This window comes from Squalius cephalus (assembly GCF_949319135.1).
Source record: "Squalius cephalus genome assembly, chromosome: 9".
In the NCBI taxonomy this organism is placed as follows: Eukaryota; Metazoa; Chordata; class Actinopteri; order Cypriniformes; family Leuciscidae; genus Squalius; species Squalius cephalus.
The window spans coordinates 790,001-804,789 of NC_137130.1; the positions used below are offsets into that span (position 1 = coordinate 790,001).

Genomic DNA, 14,789 nt, shown 5'->3' on the forward strand with positions numbered 1-14,789 from the left:
TTACAGTGATAACAGGAGATTACAGTAACAGAGAGTGTTTAGGCTTTACAGCAGATCTAGAATAAAGTTATTGTCCAGATAAAGTTAGTTTTGATTGATTCACTTCCGTTGTAAAGAAGAGAAGAGTGTTTGTCCTGCTGAAGTGTGTGTGTGTGTGTGTGTGTGTGTGTAGAGCTGTAAGGACGTGGTTCAGGAACGCTTCGGCTCCGAGCTCAAGTACGACACGGCTCTTCGTCTGGCGGCTCTCCAGATGTACATCCTCACGCTCAGCACCAAACAAACACAGAAAGTGTCTCTCAAATACATCGAGTGAGTTCCACTCTCAGTTATCAACCAAACACACAGAAACGAAACATCCTAACACTTTATTAGTTCATGCTTCTGAATCATTTATCACTCATTCATCTGCATCTAAGGATGAAGAGTTGTGTTTTTATTAACTAACATTAATTAGAACAAAGATTAATAAGTACTGAAATGTATATTGTTCACTAATGAGACTTTATTGTAAAGTATTACCAAAATGTTTTTTACTCGCCTTCTTGGAATAAAGTTAATTTTACCAGTGGAACACAAACAATAGAATTCCAGAAGAAATTTAATACAGAATCTTCATGCAAAAACACTTACATTTTAGTAGTAGTGATGATAATAATGATAAAAGTACATGTCAATCTCAAAATGGAAAGTCAAAAATAAAAAATATGTTTGAAAAATAAAAAAGCAACACTTGATATCAGTACAGTAGTGTCCAAAAGTGACATTTTCCCCATTTATTCAAATATTATTATAGATTTTGTAGTCATATTGTGTAGTTGTGCTTGGAGTCGATTGTTTTATTAGTGACAATAACGCTATGAAACATGACAAATTGTGCGAAATCATTCAACCAAATATTAATAACTGATGTTTGCTTTTTCCTGTCAGATTTTTGTTTCTGCTGTGCATTTAGTCAAATAAAACCTTTTAGCTGTAGTTTGGCTAATCATTTAGTCAGATAAACACCTTAACCAGTTTAGTGTTTGTTCTTCCCTCATATTTCACATATTTTCCTCATATTATCATGGTTTAATTGAACTTGTAGGGTCATTAGAAACACTTTTAGTGTCGTCACGGTGTGTTTTGTTGGAGCTCGGCGGTGTGACCGCATGAACAGCAGAAGCTCAGATCTTTTGTGTTTCGCTGGTTTGGATCAGCATGAGGGCGAGTAAATGATGAGATGTGAATAATGAGGAGTAGAGATGAAAGAGTTTGAACGGAGTGTGTGTCCTCAGGAAGGAATGGGGTTTGGCTCAGTTTCTGCCTCCAGCCGTTCTGTCCAGCATGAAGGAGAAGAACATCAAGAAAGCTCTCACACACATTCTCAAAACCAACCAGAACCTGGTGCCTCCTGGGAAAAAGGTGAGGCATCTTCCACAGCTCGATGTGTGTGTGGACAGGGGAATTGAAATGGATCCTTTGAGCTGCCGTTGAGAATTCAGATTCCTCGATTGTCATGATCCTGGAGGAATTACACGATTCTCAGTGCCAGTATCAGAAACTAATCCTGTATGCAAATATGTATATATATATATATATATAGACAGATCACCGGTCGATATATGTTCATTTTTAATGTTATCGTTATCAGCCCGATATTTTAAAGCCGATAAATAATGTATTTTTCCTTCAGCTGAGACTCTTCAGATGCGCACTGTTCATCATGATGGTTTTGAATTGCTTGAGATATGACTGGAATCACTTCTAAAAAGGAAAATACAGAAGCGCAAGTCCGTCATAACGGCTACATAAAATTATAATGAGAACATCATCATAATTGTGTGTTTGAGACGTGGCTTTTAATGATGATACTTTTGTTTTTGTAATCAGGCTCTCAAAAATTATATAGAAATTTTGATTTAGATTTATCGGCCAATATATCGGTTATCAGCTTTCAGATATAAAGAATTATCAGTATCGGACAGAATTTTTATATCGGTGCATCCCTATTACATATATATATATCATGCATGGTTATCAGTGAAAAAACAATCAGATATAATGTACTGTTTGATATTTTGTTGTAGTGTTTTGCTTGGTTTAGTGTTCATATCTGGATCAACTGATTAAGACAATCTTCTAGTGAGTTGAGTCTGGCTAGTAAACCTGGTAAACGTTTTCCCGAGACATGCATATTCAGAAAGAAGAACGAAGAGTGGTCTATTTATGTAGTGTACACCGTCAGTTCCCTAAACGTGTGTGTGTGTCTGTGTTGAAGCTGACGGCGTTACAGGCGAAGGTCCACTACCTGAAATACCTGAGCGATCTGCGACTGTACGGAGGACGAGTGTTCAAATCCACGCTGGTCGTAAGTGCATTCTTTCACACCACATTTCAGGACAATAACTATAACATTAGAAACTATACTTTCATTTATATGCAACTTGAGCTTTTTTTAAATTTTGCTTTTATTTTCTTGTAACATTTATATATATTAATTTAGCAGACGCTTTTATCCAAAGCGATTCATCTTAACTTGCTTAAATCGTTTTTTTTTCTTAAATTGTAAAATCTTAAATTTTAAGTTTCTTTTATTATTATTATTATTGTTGTTGTTTACTTCACCGGAATGGTGAAACTTGGTAAAGGTTTTGGCACTTGCTGTGTGAACATAAAAAAATCATGGAAATGATGCGAAAACGTTAAATGGCCCTGAAAAAAACTTTTAAAAAAAAACAACTCAAATTTGGAAAACAACTTGTTTATATTTATGGATTTGATTTTCTTGCAGTTTTAGAGTTAAATGTGTTTTTGAAAATATATATATTTCATATAAAAATTGAAAATAGTTTTTTTGTGCATTTTTCATTACAATAAACGTAAAATTCTGTTTTTTTTTTCTTTAAAAAGAGACCAATCTTCAGTCTGTGATCCAAAGCTTTCAAGATTTATGATATACTTAAGTTGTAAATAAATGGATTATAAATACAGTGTAAATATAATTTAGTACCATAAAATTCCTGCAAAAAACAAAATATTAAATAAAAAATATATATTTAAATAAATAAAAAAACATTATCAAACTAAAATACAGTAAAAATTCGGTCATTTGACCAACATGCGAATAAACATGTAAATCCATGGCACAAATGTTACCTAAATATTTATTGCATAGCCCTGCATACATTACAGATGTTTTGCTTCTATATACAGTATAAACTTCCCTGTATTATAACCTACCCCTAATTTAGAAAAGCACGACTGAAAATGTCCTGACGCTGATGTTCGTGTTTCTCTGTGATATATTTGAGCAAACACATGCATGTGAGCAGGTGTAGATGGAATGGTTTTGATGAATGGGATAGCGATGTGACCAGTAAAAACGCATTGGTGTAAACAGGCCCTGTGTGTGACCCGACAGCAAGGAGAGAAACACACGGAGGTGACGCTGCTCGTGGGCCCGAGGTACGGCATCAGTCATGTGATCAACACCAAGACCAATCTGGTGGCCCTGCTGGCCGACTTCAGCCACGTCAACCGCATCGAGATGTTCACCGAGGACGAGAGGAACGTGCGCGTCGAGCTCCACGTCCTGGATGTTAAGGTGCGTCGGATCAAACCGAGAGCCGCATATTTTGCAATGACATTCAGAGATTTTGTAAGTATGACACATATGTTTTTTGTTATAGACCTCCACGTGAATTACAATAGTTAAAAAAATCCCTTTTTTTAATCATCCCTTTTATCTAATTCTAATAATGAAAACAGGAATTAATAATCCATAGTTTTCGAAATGTCATGCTTCATTTTATAAAACAAATAAGTAGTCAATATATATATATAATATATAAAATATGGTAACACTTATGATGTTCTTCCTCAGTGTTTCTGTCTCGTTTTCCAGCACTAATATCTAAACATTCTTAAATCAAGACACATTTACTGGAGAAGAACAATGACTGAAGATATTGAGTGTTGTTTTCTGAAAAAATGATCAAAATTATAAATATGTGCCACTGGGGTCTAAAAATAAAACAAATTTTCCCTTTGAATTAAGATTATTTTTCTGACTTCATTGGCAGATAATTGTTCTTGTTTTAAGCACAAACTCACTTTTTTTTACATTTTGCTTCTCAGTAAATGTATCTTGATTTAAGAATGTTTAGATATTTGTGCTGGAAAACAAAGAAGAACGTACATTTATGCAGTGATATAATAAGGTTTCATTTGATAAATATATTAGTGAACATGTACTAACAATGAACAAGCATTTATTAATCTTTTCTAATGTTAGTCTCAAAATGTACTAATTAAATTTTAAGATCAGTTGACATTAGTTAATGGACTGTGATGATATTAACTAACATTAACAAAGGTTAATAAATACTGTAAAAAATGTATTGCTTATTCATGTTCGTTAATGCATTAACAAACGAGTCCTTATTGTAAAGTGTCATCTAAAATAAAAATGTGATTTGTTGTTTGCTACATTGCTTTGCAAGCATGAACTAAAATCTGTATTACTTGGCGGATTATTTTGATAATATTCATAAATTATTAATAAATGAAAAGCATTTATTAAACAACACATTTTTTCTGTTTCCACTATTATTTCTGATGGTTTTAGGACACCTCTTACCTGTAGTAAAATCTCTTAAACTGCAACCGCCTTCCATCGCTTACTGACTTATGTACTGATTGTTTATGCCAAATATCCTTTGTTTCTGAAGCCCATCACACTTATAATGGAGTCCAGTGATGCGATGAACCTGGCGTGTTTGACGGCCGGATACTACAGACTTCTGGTCGATTCACGGAGGTCCATCTTCAACATGGCAAACAACACTAACGCTGCAGGTAAGAGCACAAAATCTACATATATAACAGTTCATTAGTCCGTTTGAAATAAATGCTTATCATCATTTAAGGCAGCAAATGTACAAGTGTGACTTCAAGACTCAAGGTCATTTATTTGTGTCATACATATTACACACATGCGACGTAATGTAGTGAAATGTTTTTTTTTTGTTCAAACAAACAGAACCATCAAAGAATTATTGACATACACATACATAATGAAAAATAAACTATCAAGAAATGTGTGAATACAGTAGGAAAAAAATGTGATTGTAGAAAAGAAGCAGCAAAAGTAAAAAATCGAACTTAATTTGAAATCAAGATATTTTTTCCACCTCATAACTGATGTAAACCTGCAACTGATTTACAAAATCAATCATGATTAATACGTTATCACAACCTCCAGTTTCTTTTAATAAGATACTTTCAAAACAAGCAGCTTTGTCATAATTACAGCAGAAAAACTTGATTAAACATCAAACATCACTGCAAAAAATAATGTTTCCATCACAAGTATCTAAACATTCTTGAATCTTAAATTCTTAAATCGTTTGTGCTTAAAACAAGGAGTGGAGTCAGAAAAATAAACTTAATTCAAAAAGAAAACAAGATTATATTTCTGACTCCATTGGCTCATTTTAAGCACAAACTTTTTTTGAAACTTGTAGTTGCAAAGTTACTTGTAGTTAGTAGAATGATTAAAGTGGATCATCGAAATATAGTGTTACCAAATGTTTAGAAATTTGTACTGGAAAACAAGACAAAAGTGCTGAGGAAGAACATCATTTTTGCAGTGATAATGGGAGACTTTGGCATAATATTGGACTTTTTCAGTCCAAAAGGTTGAGAGCCACTGATTTCAGGAGCTTAAATCTGATACTTCACTAAAACGTTGACTCTGGCATCTTCTCTTTTGTTTGTTTGTCTAAGGACATGACTCAAGGATCAAGCACAACTACCAGGCAATCGACTGGAATTACGTTCCCTGTGGTGGATGCGATGACCCCCACGCCGAATACCCCGTCTGTGGGCGAAGAGAGTTCGACACTGCCCCCAACGTCTCTGAAATCCACCAGTCGCATCGCATGCACATGGAGGAGAAGGCGGAGCGGGCGAGCCGAGGAAGCCACATGCATCCTCAGCCCTACTTCAGCGTCCCAAAAGGCAAACCTCAAGAGTCGCCCAGAAGCGCCAAGGTGTCCTTCATATTTGGCGAGCCGCCGCTGGAGTGCGTGAACCCGCAGAACTTGGGATACCAAAGACTGATGGAGGACATCCCAGAAGTGCTGGAGGAACACCGGTACATGTACGCGCAGCAGAAAGACTACAAGCCTCTGGAGGCATCCATGGAGGTCGACGGCTTCCAGTACGGCTCCCACATGGTCTACGGAGACGCCAAGATCTTCGGCACTACGGAAGGCATCGAGGAGCCTTTGCTGCACGATATCTGCTACGCCGAGACTACGGATGACGCCGAAGACGACGACGACATTAGTTGCGAGGAGGACATGATGATGATGATGATGATGGGGGAGATGAAGGACAAAGCTCACTCTCTCCTGTCGCTCTCGGAGTCGAGCGACGACATCATCGACCTCACTTCACTTCCTCCGCCCCCTGAAGGAGGCGACGAGGAGGACAACGACGACCTGCTGCAGTCGCTGAACTTGGCGATAGCCGCTCCGCCGCCCGGTTTCAGGGATAGCTCGGATGAAGACGACCACCAAGACCGTAAAAGCATCGCTTTGCTAAAAAATGACATCCCCGTGTCGCTGATCGACTCGGTGCCAACGGTGGCTGGCGGGAGCGGGGAAGTGTTCAATGACGCTGTGGTCACCACACTACAAGCACTCGAGGCCTTGGCCGCCTCTGAGGAACAGTCTCACCCACAATCGGACAATAGTTCAGGTTCTTACACTATTGTAACGTTTATTCATTGACGTTGTAGGACCTTTCAGCCATTCTTTTATTTTGGTTTTGTTTCTCCATTGTCTTCGATGCAAGCCCCATGTATTGTGTGCATTTGTTTTGTTTGCTATGTACATGTGATCTCATTATAATTTGTGGTTCATTTTTGTTCATGTATTTCATTATTTATGCTGCATTTCATAGCCTTCAACGTTTTGTACAAATAAACTATTTTAAAGTATACAGTACGTGTGGTGTGATGGCTAAAATGTTTGTCTCTTTGTGACACACAGGTGTAGAAATATCTCGGTCCTTTAGCCCCGAGTCCTCTTCTGATTCTGGGAATGAGACAAATTCCTCCGAAATGACGGAGAGCTCAGAGCTGGCCGCGGCTCAGAAACTCTCCGAAAACTCTCTGAAAATGTTTGTAGCCACTGCGGAAGGCTACCAAACTCTAGCCGAAGAGGAGACCGAGTTTCGATTGGCGCCGTGTAGCGTCCGATCGTCTCTAGATGATCCCCAGTCCTCCGCGGTCGCCACTCTCCGCTCGGATCACTTCGAGATGGAACCGGAAACGATGGAAACCAAGTCGTTGACGGACTACTTCAACAAAATGCACAGGGATGTGATGATGGGAATGCCGAAGATCGAGGAGCAAGATGGTGGGGGGAAACCGAGCGCTGATGCGGAAGCCCGTCAGATGAACATCGCAGAATCCGAAGATCTTGTCGGGATGTACAACAACTTCAATGGACGAGATTCCCAGCGTTCGAGTCCCTTTGACAGGGATCGGATGTCTTATGCATTTCACGAAAGCAATCAAAGATTGCATATGCTTCTGAATAATAAATCCGAAGAGCACATTTACTCCGAAGTGGCTGGCGATAGCGGTCCATTGCACGCAGACAGGGTAACGCAAAAAGCCACTTTGGAGGACTCAACAGACTTGAACACAAGTTCCCCCGCCAAAGAACAATATCGATCCCGGAACGAACCCCAACAGAGCAAGCCGGCTTCATCCGAACAAGAAGTGACGCGGTTGTACGAGTACCACTTGTCCAAAAGGATGTCGTCTTTACAGAGCGAGGGGACTCATTCCCTGCAGAGTTCCCAGTGTTCGTCCATCGATGCCGGATGCAGTACGGGAAGCAGTACGCCGATGGACTCTCCTCTGTGCACGGTAGACAGCGTCCATCTGCACGCCGAGTCCTCTCTGAAAGGTCAGAGCGTAGATGGAACGTTTTTGCGGAAACACCACGGACAAGCTGGCTCCGAGTCGGGCCGAGAGGGATGCCAAAGGTTGCCCAAGATCAGAGAAACTACAGGTACTTGCATTTACATTCAGATTTATGCATTCGGCAGAAGCGAGTTACGTTTCGTTCAAGGTACACCTTTGACCAGTTCTTGCTTTTCCTGGGAATCGAATCCATGATTCTTGGTGTTGCTAGCGCCGTGCTTGTTTGTGGCTAACAAGTTAAACGTGACATTTAACTAACCTAATGACAAAATTATCTTTCTGTTCAACTATGTAGAAACTGCAACCATGCAGAATTGCATTGTTGGTCAGCGACTGAATCATGAATTCTTAACTTTTATTTAATAATAATGCAACGGATCACAATCCTCACGTTTTTTTGAGTCACGGATCGGATCATTTTTCGGATCAGCAAAAAAAAAAAAAAAGATACCAGAGCAAAAACTGCTAGCCTAACTAATAAAGTTCAAACATTATAAAATACAAGTTGTCTTTAATGATGTAGTAAACAGTCAGTAATAAAATAAGAACAAATACGTAAATTACAAGCATAGATGAATACTAACAGTAGTATTCAGGTACATAAATGTAATAATTAGGCCTAAAGGTAAAACAACACTATTGTGTTCACTATTGAAATTAAATAAGGTTTAATCTTTGTTAAAGGGGGGGTGAAATGCTCATTTTCACTCAATCTCCTGTTAATCTTGAGTACCTATAGAGTAATATTGCATCCTTCATATCTCCAAAAAGTCTTTTGTTTTATTAAATTTTTAACAGAAAGATAGACTGTACCGAGTCTTTCCGGAAAAAACCGAGCGGCTGGGGGCGGGCCGTGTGGGCGAAGCTTAGCTGTGCTAACGCGCCAAGCTAGTGACAACACACAGAGACAATTGTTCAACAAACAGTTTTACTCACCGTCCGGTTCCAACGCACGACCGCGAACCTTTATCATTGTGACTGCTCGATCCTTAAGCATTAGACGATCTGCAAATCCGTAGATCTGGGCTTTGTTTATAAAACAATCATCGTCGAAATGCAGGGAACAACAGTCTTACACAACTCCGTTTATGCTCAGGAAAACAAACTCCATCCACTGGTGCCTTAACGCTGGGTTCTTTGGGAATCTGTGCAGGGTTGTCTTGCCCTGGCAACCAAAAACACACTTCTTTGGTGACATTGACTTCCCAAGAGCCGGGCAGGGCGCTTTGATGGCGAACTGCTTTCACTCTCTTGCTCTGGTCTACGAGTGCGCGCGCGCCCGCGATCTTACCGGAGAAGTGCCCTTAGGACCCATATAAGGAAATTCCGCCCTATCTTACGTAAGACAGAGCCATACTCGAAAAAAACTTTCCGAAACTTGTGACAAACCGGAAGGAGTATTTTTGGAACAAAAATACTCCTTCAAACGTACAACTTAGTTTTTGAAACTTTGTCCATGTTTAGCATGGGAATCCAACTCTTTACCAGTGTAAAAAACTCAGTATGCATGAAATAGCATTTCACCCCCCCCTTTAAAGTTGTATAAGATTAATGACACAGCAGGAATATGAGGCTGCTGTCACTTTAAGACCGAATGCAAAGACCGGATATACTGACACACATTTGGTTTCTTTCTCAACTGTTAAACCGAGAGAATAGGGTTTTTTCAGAATAGTACTTTTTGTAGCCCTCATCTTGATTTAAACTGAAGCTAACCTGATTAGATTAATTTTCCCACATAGTGTTGGGGAAACGTCCTTTAAACTGTAGCTTCTCAAGCTGTAAGCTACTCATACATTGCCTATAAAAAGTATTCACTCCCTTTGGCCATTTCTTTTTTCTAAAACATGGAATCATAGGGATTTATTTGATCAACTGAAAAATATTAATTCATGTCAAAATAAAAGCTGATTTCAATGTAAAAAAATAAATAAAAAATGTCAAGTCAAGTCAAGTCTTTAATTTGCATAAGTATTCACCCCCACCCCACTTTGACAGCCTTAAGTCTGTGTGATGCTGTAGTTCAGTCAGGATGCATTAAGATCATGCAACAATAAGGTCTGGATTCTTGAATACTCCAGTTGTTGTTTTCAAGTCATTGCTGTGTACATGCTTTATGCTTTGGGTCATCGTCTTGCAGGAAAACAAATTTTCTCTAGGTTCACCTTGCTGACGTTAGGTGTCGCTCCATGATTTCCCTGTATATTGCTGCATTCATTTGATCCTCTACTTTCATAAGGCTTTCAGAGAAGATCCACACAGCATGATTCACAGTAGAGATGGTGTATTTCTGATGATGTGCTGTATTTGGCTAATGCTAAACTTGTTTTTATTCTGATAGTTTAGTTTTCTGACTAGGAGTGTGTGATTATCGTCTACTATAATATCGTGATTGTTGTGTTAACGATGTGTTATCTGACATTATCGAGTATGTCCCTCACTTTACAAAAACACACCTAGGGGCCCTATTCCAAACAAAGCCACAGGACTGTTTCGTTACTGATTGAACGAATCGGTTGAATGAATGATTCAATGACTCACTCATTAAGGCAGTCAAATCCATTTCTGAATGAATCAGCCGTTTGTTTGAACAAATTGGTTAAATGAATGATTCAATGACTCACTCATTAACAGTCACTTGCTGCCACCTACTGGCGGTTTTCATTTCACATTTAAAGTCTCTTTTCATTTTTAAAATCATTATGAATATCAACATTCAACGTTTTATGTTTAAAACCAAAAAATGTCCACGATATCCCTCTGAGCTTCATTAAACAGTCTGTGTAAATGCATCTAAATGCCACTTCAGATTCAGCGTCTGTGATTCCTCTGCAAAGATGAATTTGGTTTAAACTGATTTGATTGGTAACATCCCTATTGTGTCTTATTATTCTAACTATATTTTATTAAATGTAAGATGTAATTAGGTTTTTAAAAATGGGTTTAAAATTGCCCATTAAAGATAAAAATCAATTTAAACTTACCCAGAAAATATCGAGATATACTTTTTATGTCAATATCGTACTGTAACTGTAATATTGCATGAAATATTGCAGTATTTTAGCTTCGCACGATGACGAGGCGTTTGAGGACGTCCTGCTCTCGGGGCATTTACTGCTGTGTCATATTTTTCTATTTCTTAATCATTGATTTTACTGCTACTCCAAGGGAAGCTCAATGACATGGAAATCTTCCCCTGCCTGGTGCTTTTCAATTACTGTTTGGTGGCGCTGCTTGACGGCTCTTTTCCACTTCCAGAGCGCTGCTGACACACTCATGCTACAATCAATTTGAAAGTCCTTGACTACACAAAAGCAATTTGACTAGTTACGTGACTTGCAACCATAACACTTTTATTAAAGGAGGTGAATTCTCATGACAGACATATTTATTTAAAGGTGAAAATATTCACGCTTTGTCAATGTTGAGCTGCAATTATGCTAAAACAGTCAGATTGGAATTCTATACTGTATGTTTTATATTCTAATGTGGAAATGACACGCTTACTTAACCTTCACCTGCTATTTTGCATATTTTAAGTCTTAGGACTTAATTAGAATTTCCTGATTTGGAACATTAAGCCTCGCGTAGACCGTTTCTGCAGTGTCGCTCGCTGGCTTATCATTGACGTCATTACCGTATCTTGCTGAATCAGGATAAGCAGGAGATTCAGAAGCATGAAATTACGAGACATAATACTAATTCATCCCTCTCTTTTTTTTCCTCCCCAGTCTAGCATGCTGCAGATGGAGATAAACCGAAGAATCGTCTTCTACTCTCACGATACGTCCATATTCATCCACAGCACAGTTTCCCATGTGCCAAGCCAGAGGTGATCGGAGGTCTTGAACGCTTCCCTGTTTGTTCTTGCACTCGGCCTCAAACGACCCGCTCTGGATGCCTCAGGGAGGCAGAAAGGGAATCTTAACAAGACAACTATTGGCTCAGGGAGCATTGACACTTTTTTTGGAAACTGCAACAGGTATATAGATGATCATAATCATCCAGTCAACCCTGGACGGAGATGATTACAACCCTGCCGTTCTTAAAGTCAACATGAAACTCACTTTACTTCCATAACATGATATTTTGTTGCATTGTTATTGGATTGCGAAGACTGGGCATGGATGAAGTCTGGTGGTTGGAGGGAATGAGCTGAAAAAGAAAAGGGATTTATTGTTAGCGCTGCAGTGATGCCATATTTTTGTAAGTTTGCATCACCCTGGTTCCCTGGACAAAAAGAAAAACATTTTCCATTGGCTTTTGGATTACTGCAGACCAAAAAAGCTTATGATTCTCACACGTTCTGTTCATCACGATAATCTTCATAAACTAACACAACATTTGAAGCCTAAATACAACCGGCACAAGAGCTAAACGTAGGCTATAAACGAACTACACCGCCGCCGCATGACTTTATTAACCTTCAACGGCTATTTCAGACTTTTCCCTGAAAGTTCGAGTTAGAATAGGTTGCAAGAGCGCGATTATAAACTCTGAAAGCAACTAGTGAGTAGAAAAGTTTCAAGGCAAGTAAAAGCTTTAAAAAAATCACAAGAGTGTATTACTGGTGTCATTTAATATACTTAATCAGTATCACAAATAGTGTCTTTTTTTTCCCTCCAAATATCAGCATGATTACAAATGTGATACTGCAGTTCAACAACAGTTCAATAAACAAAAAGTTAATATTAAGTGACATACGTTTTAGACACGATAGTGCCAGTTTTTGCTCTATTTCGCCAATGAAAATGGTTCCAAACAAAGCCACAGGACTGTTTTGTGTCTCTGAGCGACACACGGCGGTGTTTCGTTACTGATTGAACGAATCAGTTGAATGAATGATTCAATGACTCACTCATTAAGACAGTCAAATGCATTTCTGAATGAATCAGCCGTTCGTTTGAACAAATTGGTTAAATGAACGATTCAATGACTCACTCATTAACGGTCACTTGCTGCCACCTACTGGCGGTTTTCATTTCACATTTAAAATATCTTTTTCATTTTTAAAAACATCAAAACAATGTCCACGACATCCCTCTGAGCTTCATTAAACAGTCTCTATTTCAGACATTTCCCTGAAAGTTCGAGCTAGAATAGTTTTCAAGAGCACGATTATAAACTGAAAGCGACTAGTGAGTAGATGAGTTTCAAGGCAAGTAAAAGCTTTTTTTTTAAATCTCAAGAGGGTGTTACTGATGTAGCCTATTTTATGTCATAGAGTAAAATATGAAAATATTTTATTTCAGCCTTTTAATCACTGACTTTAGGACGATGGTACCGGAAAAGCTAAAATGCAACTCGTGTCTGGGTTTATCCTACAAAAACACGTCATCCCTGCAGCAGATGTGCACTGAGAAAGTAAATAGGGTAAATGTTGATTTCTTGTTGACTTTAATCTTCTGAAGTGTAAGTGAATGACGTTACTGAAGTCAGCACAGAAACTACTTCGCCACAAGACAACCTTTCCATTTCTATCGAGCATTGGAACAAGGCAAGTCCATCTCCTTATTCTTTTGGATGACTCTTGCACTGCTCACTTAATACGTCTATTTTAGCCACATTTGTGTGCAAATTCTCAAGACTGCATGTGCAGAGTTTAAGCTCTGATTTTGATTTTTTTTTTTAAGCTGCGAAAGGACATTTCAAAGTGCTAGTTGGAGCTGAAGCGATTCAGGAAGTCACTTTATATTCTTTTGCGTCGAGGCTTTGGGAAGTTATTTTGCTGACCAAAGCAAAACTACATTTGCTGTTTTAGCCATGGCCAAATGTCCAGAATCACTGCTTTTCATTTAGCCATAGTAAAGCCATATGATATCACATACATTTGTCATCAAGATTATCTGGCCATTGCAATCCACTGTGATAACAGTGCTTGTGTATATTTTGTGTAATATGTAAAATGAAAAGGAAGTATTCTACAATACATAGAATTTTTAAAAGACAATATATATATATATATAATATACACCACACCACCTGATAGATGCATCCTTTTTTGTTCCATGTGTTTATTTCAGTGGTCATAACTTTCAAAAATAAGACTTTTTTGCCACTATAAATACTGTAATTATGTTCGCAACTTGCACTGTTTAATTTGCTGTTTGGCTAATGCAAACATTTACTGAAATAATTTAAGGTCAACATGAAGCGTCATTTTAACAGAAATTTGTAGGACCGTCAGGAATTGGTTGGATGATAAATCGTATTATTTATTCGGAATTATTAATGTGCACGGATGAATCGTTCACACTAAGACCGGGAAAGTGAATAAGGTCCATTTTGAATTCATGTTGACTTTAAATGATAAACGTAATGTATTTTATTTGAATCATCTTCATTAAATATTTCAGCTTGGACTCTGATCTCGTGCTGTCTTTCTTTGTCTAATGAGTCAAAGTCATTCACCAGTTATTCATTCATAAATATTGTGCAAATTATATTCTTCCTTCTCCTATTTTTCTTCCTCTCCTTGTGTAGAAGCAACTGTTGTGTTGGACTGTTGTGTTTTGATCATTTCATAATCGGAGTGCTTCACATTTTGTGGTTTTGCTTTCATTTATGAAGAAATCGGAGCAAAACTTGCACACACCCCTGACACCGTTTTGCTTAATCTCTAGTACAGAAACTCGTCCCTAGAGAAAAGGGATGAAAGTAATGTTGTTCCTCTTTATGGTGGTGTTTCACTGACAATATTGTTGAAATTAAATATAATTGATACAATAACAACAATTCAGGATAACAGTGCTGAGAGTTTGTAGTTGAGTTATATAATCACTTGCAGAATCAAAACAAAGACAGATTC

At 38.2% G+C, this 14,789-nt stretch overlaps 1 protein-coding gene across 6 annotated transcripts in view; it reads left to right on the forward strand.

Annotated features, from left to right (window-relative positions):
* The window catches only part of frmpd4 (FERM and PDZ domain containing 4), a 95,238-nt gene extending 82,082 nt beyond the window's left edge, over nt 1-13,156 (forward strand). For 4 of the 6 annotated variants that reach the window (XM_079881822.1, XM_079881824.1, XM_079881827.1 and 1 more), the window contains 8 exons: nt 173-309; nt 1,275-1,401; nt 2,258-2,347; nt 3,380-3,583; nt 4,710-4,836; nt 5,767-6,744; nt 7,038-8,069; nt 11,713-13,156. In XM_079881822.1, the coding sequence (XP_079737948.1) occupies nt 173-309; nt 1,275-1,401; nt 2,258-2,347; nt 3,380-3,583; nt 4,710-4,836; nt 5,767-6,744; nt 7,038-8,069; nt 11,713-11,717 (2,700 nt within the window). In that variant the 3' untranslated portion in view covers nt 11,718-13,156. The remainder of the gene's footprint in view (nt 1-172; nt 310-1,274; nt 1,402-2,257; nt 2,348-3,379; nt 3,584-4,709; nt 4,837-5,766; nt 6,745-7,037; nt 8,070-11,712) is intronic. The other 2 variants (XM_079881823.1, XM_079881825.1) reach the window with 1 other exon arrangement.
* Nucleotides 13,157-14,789: the final 1,633 nt, after the last annotated feature.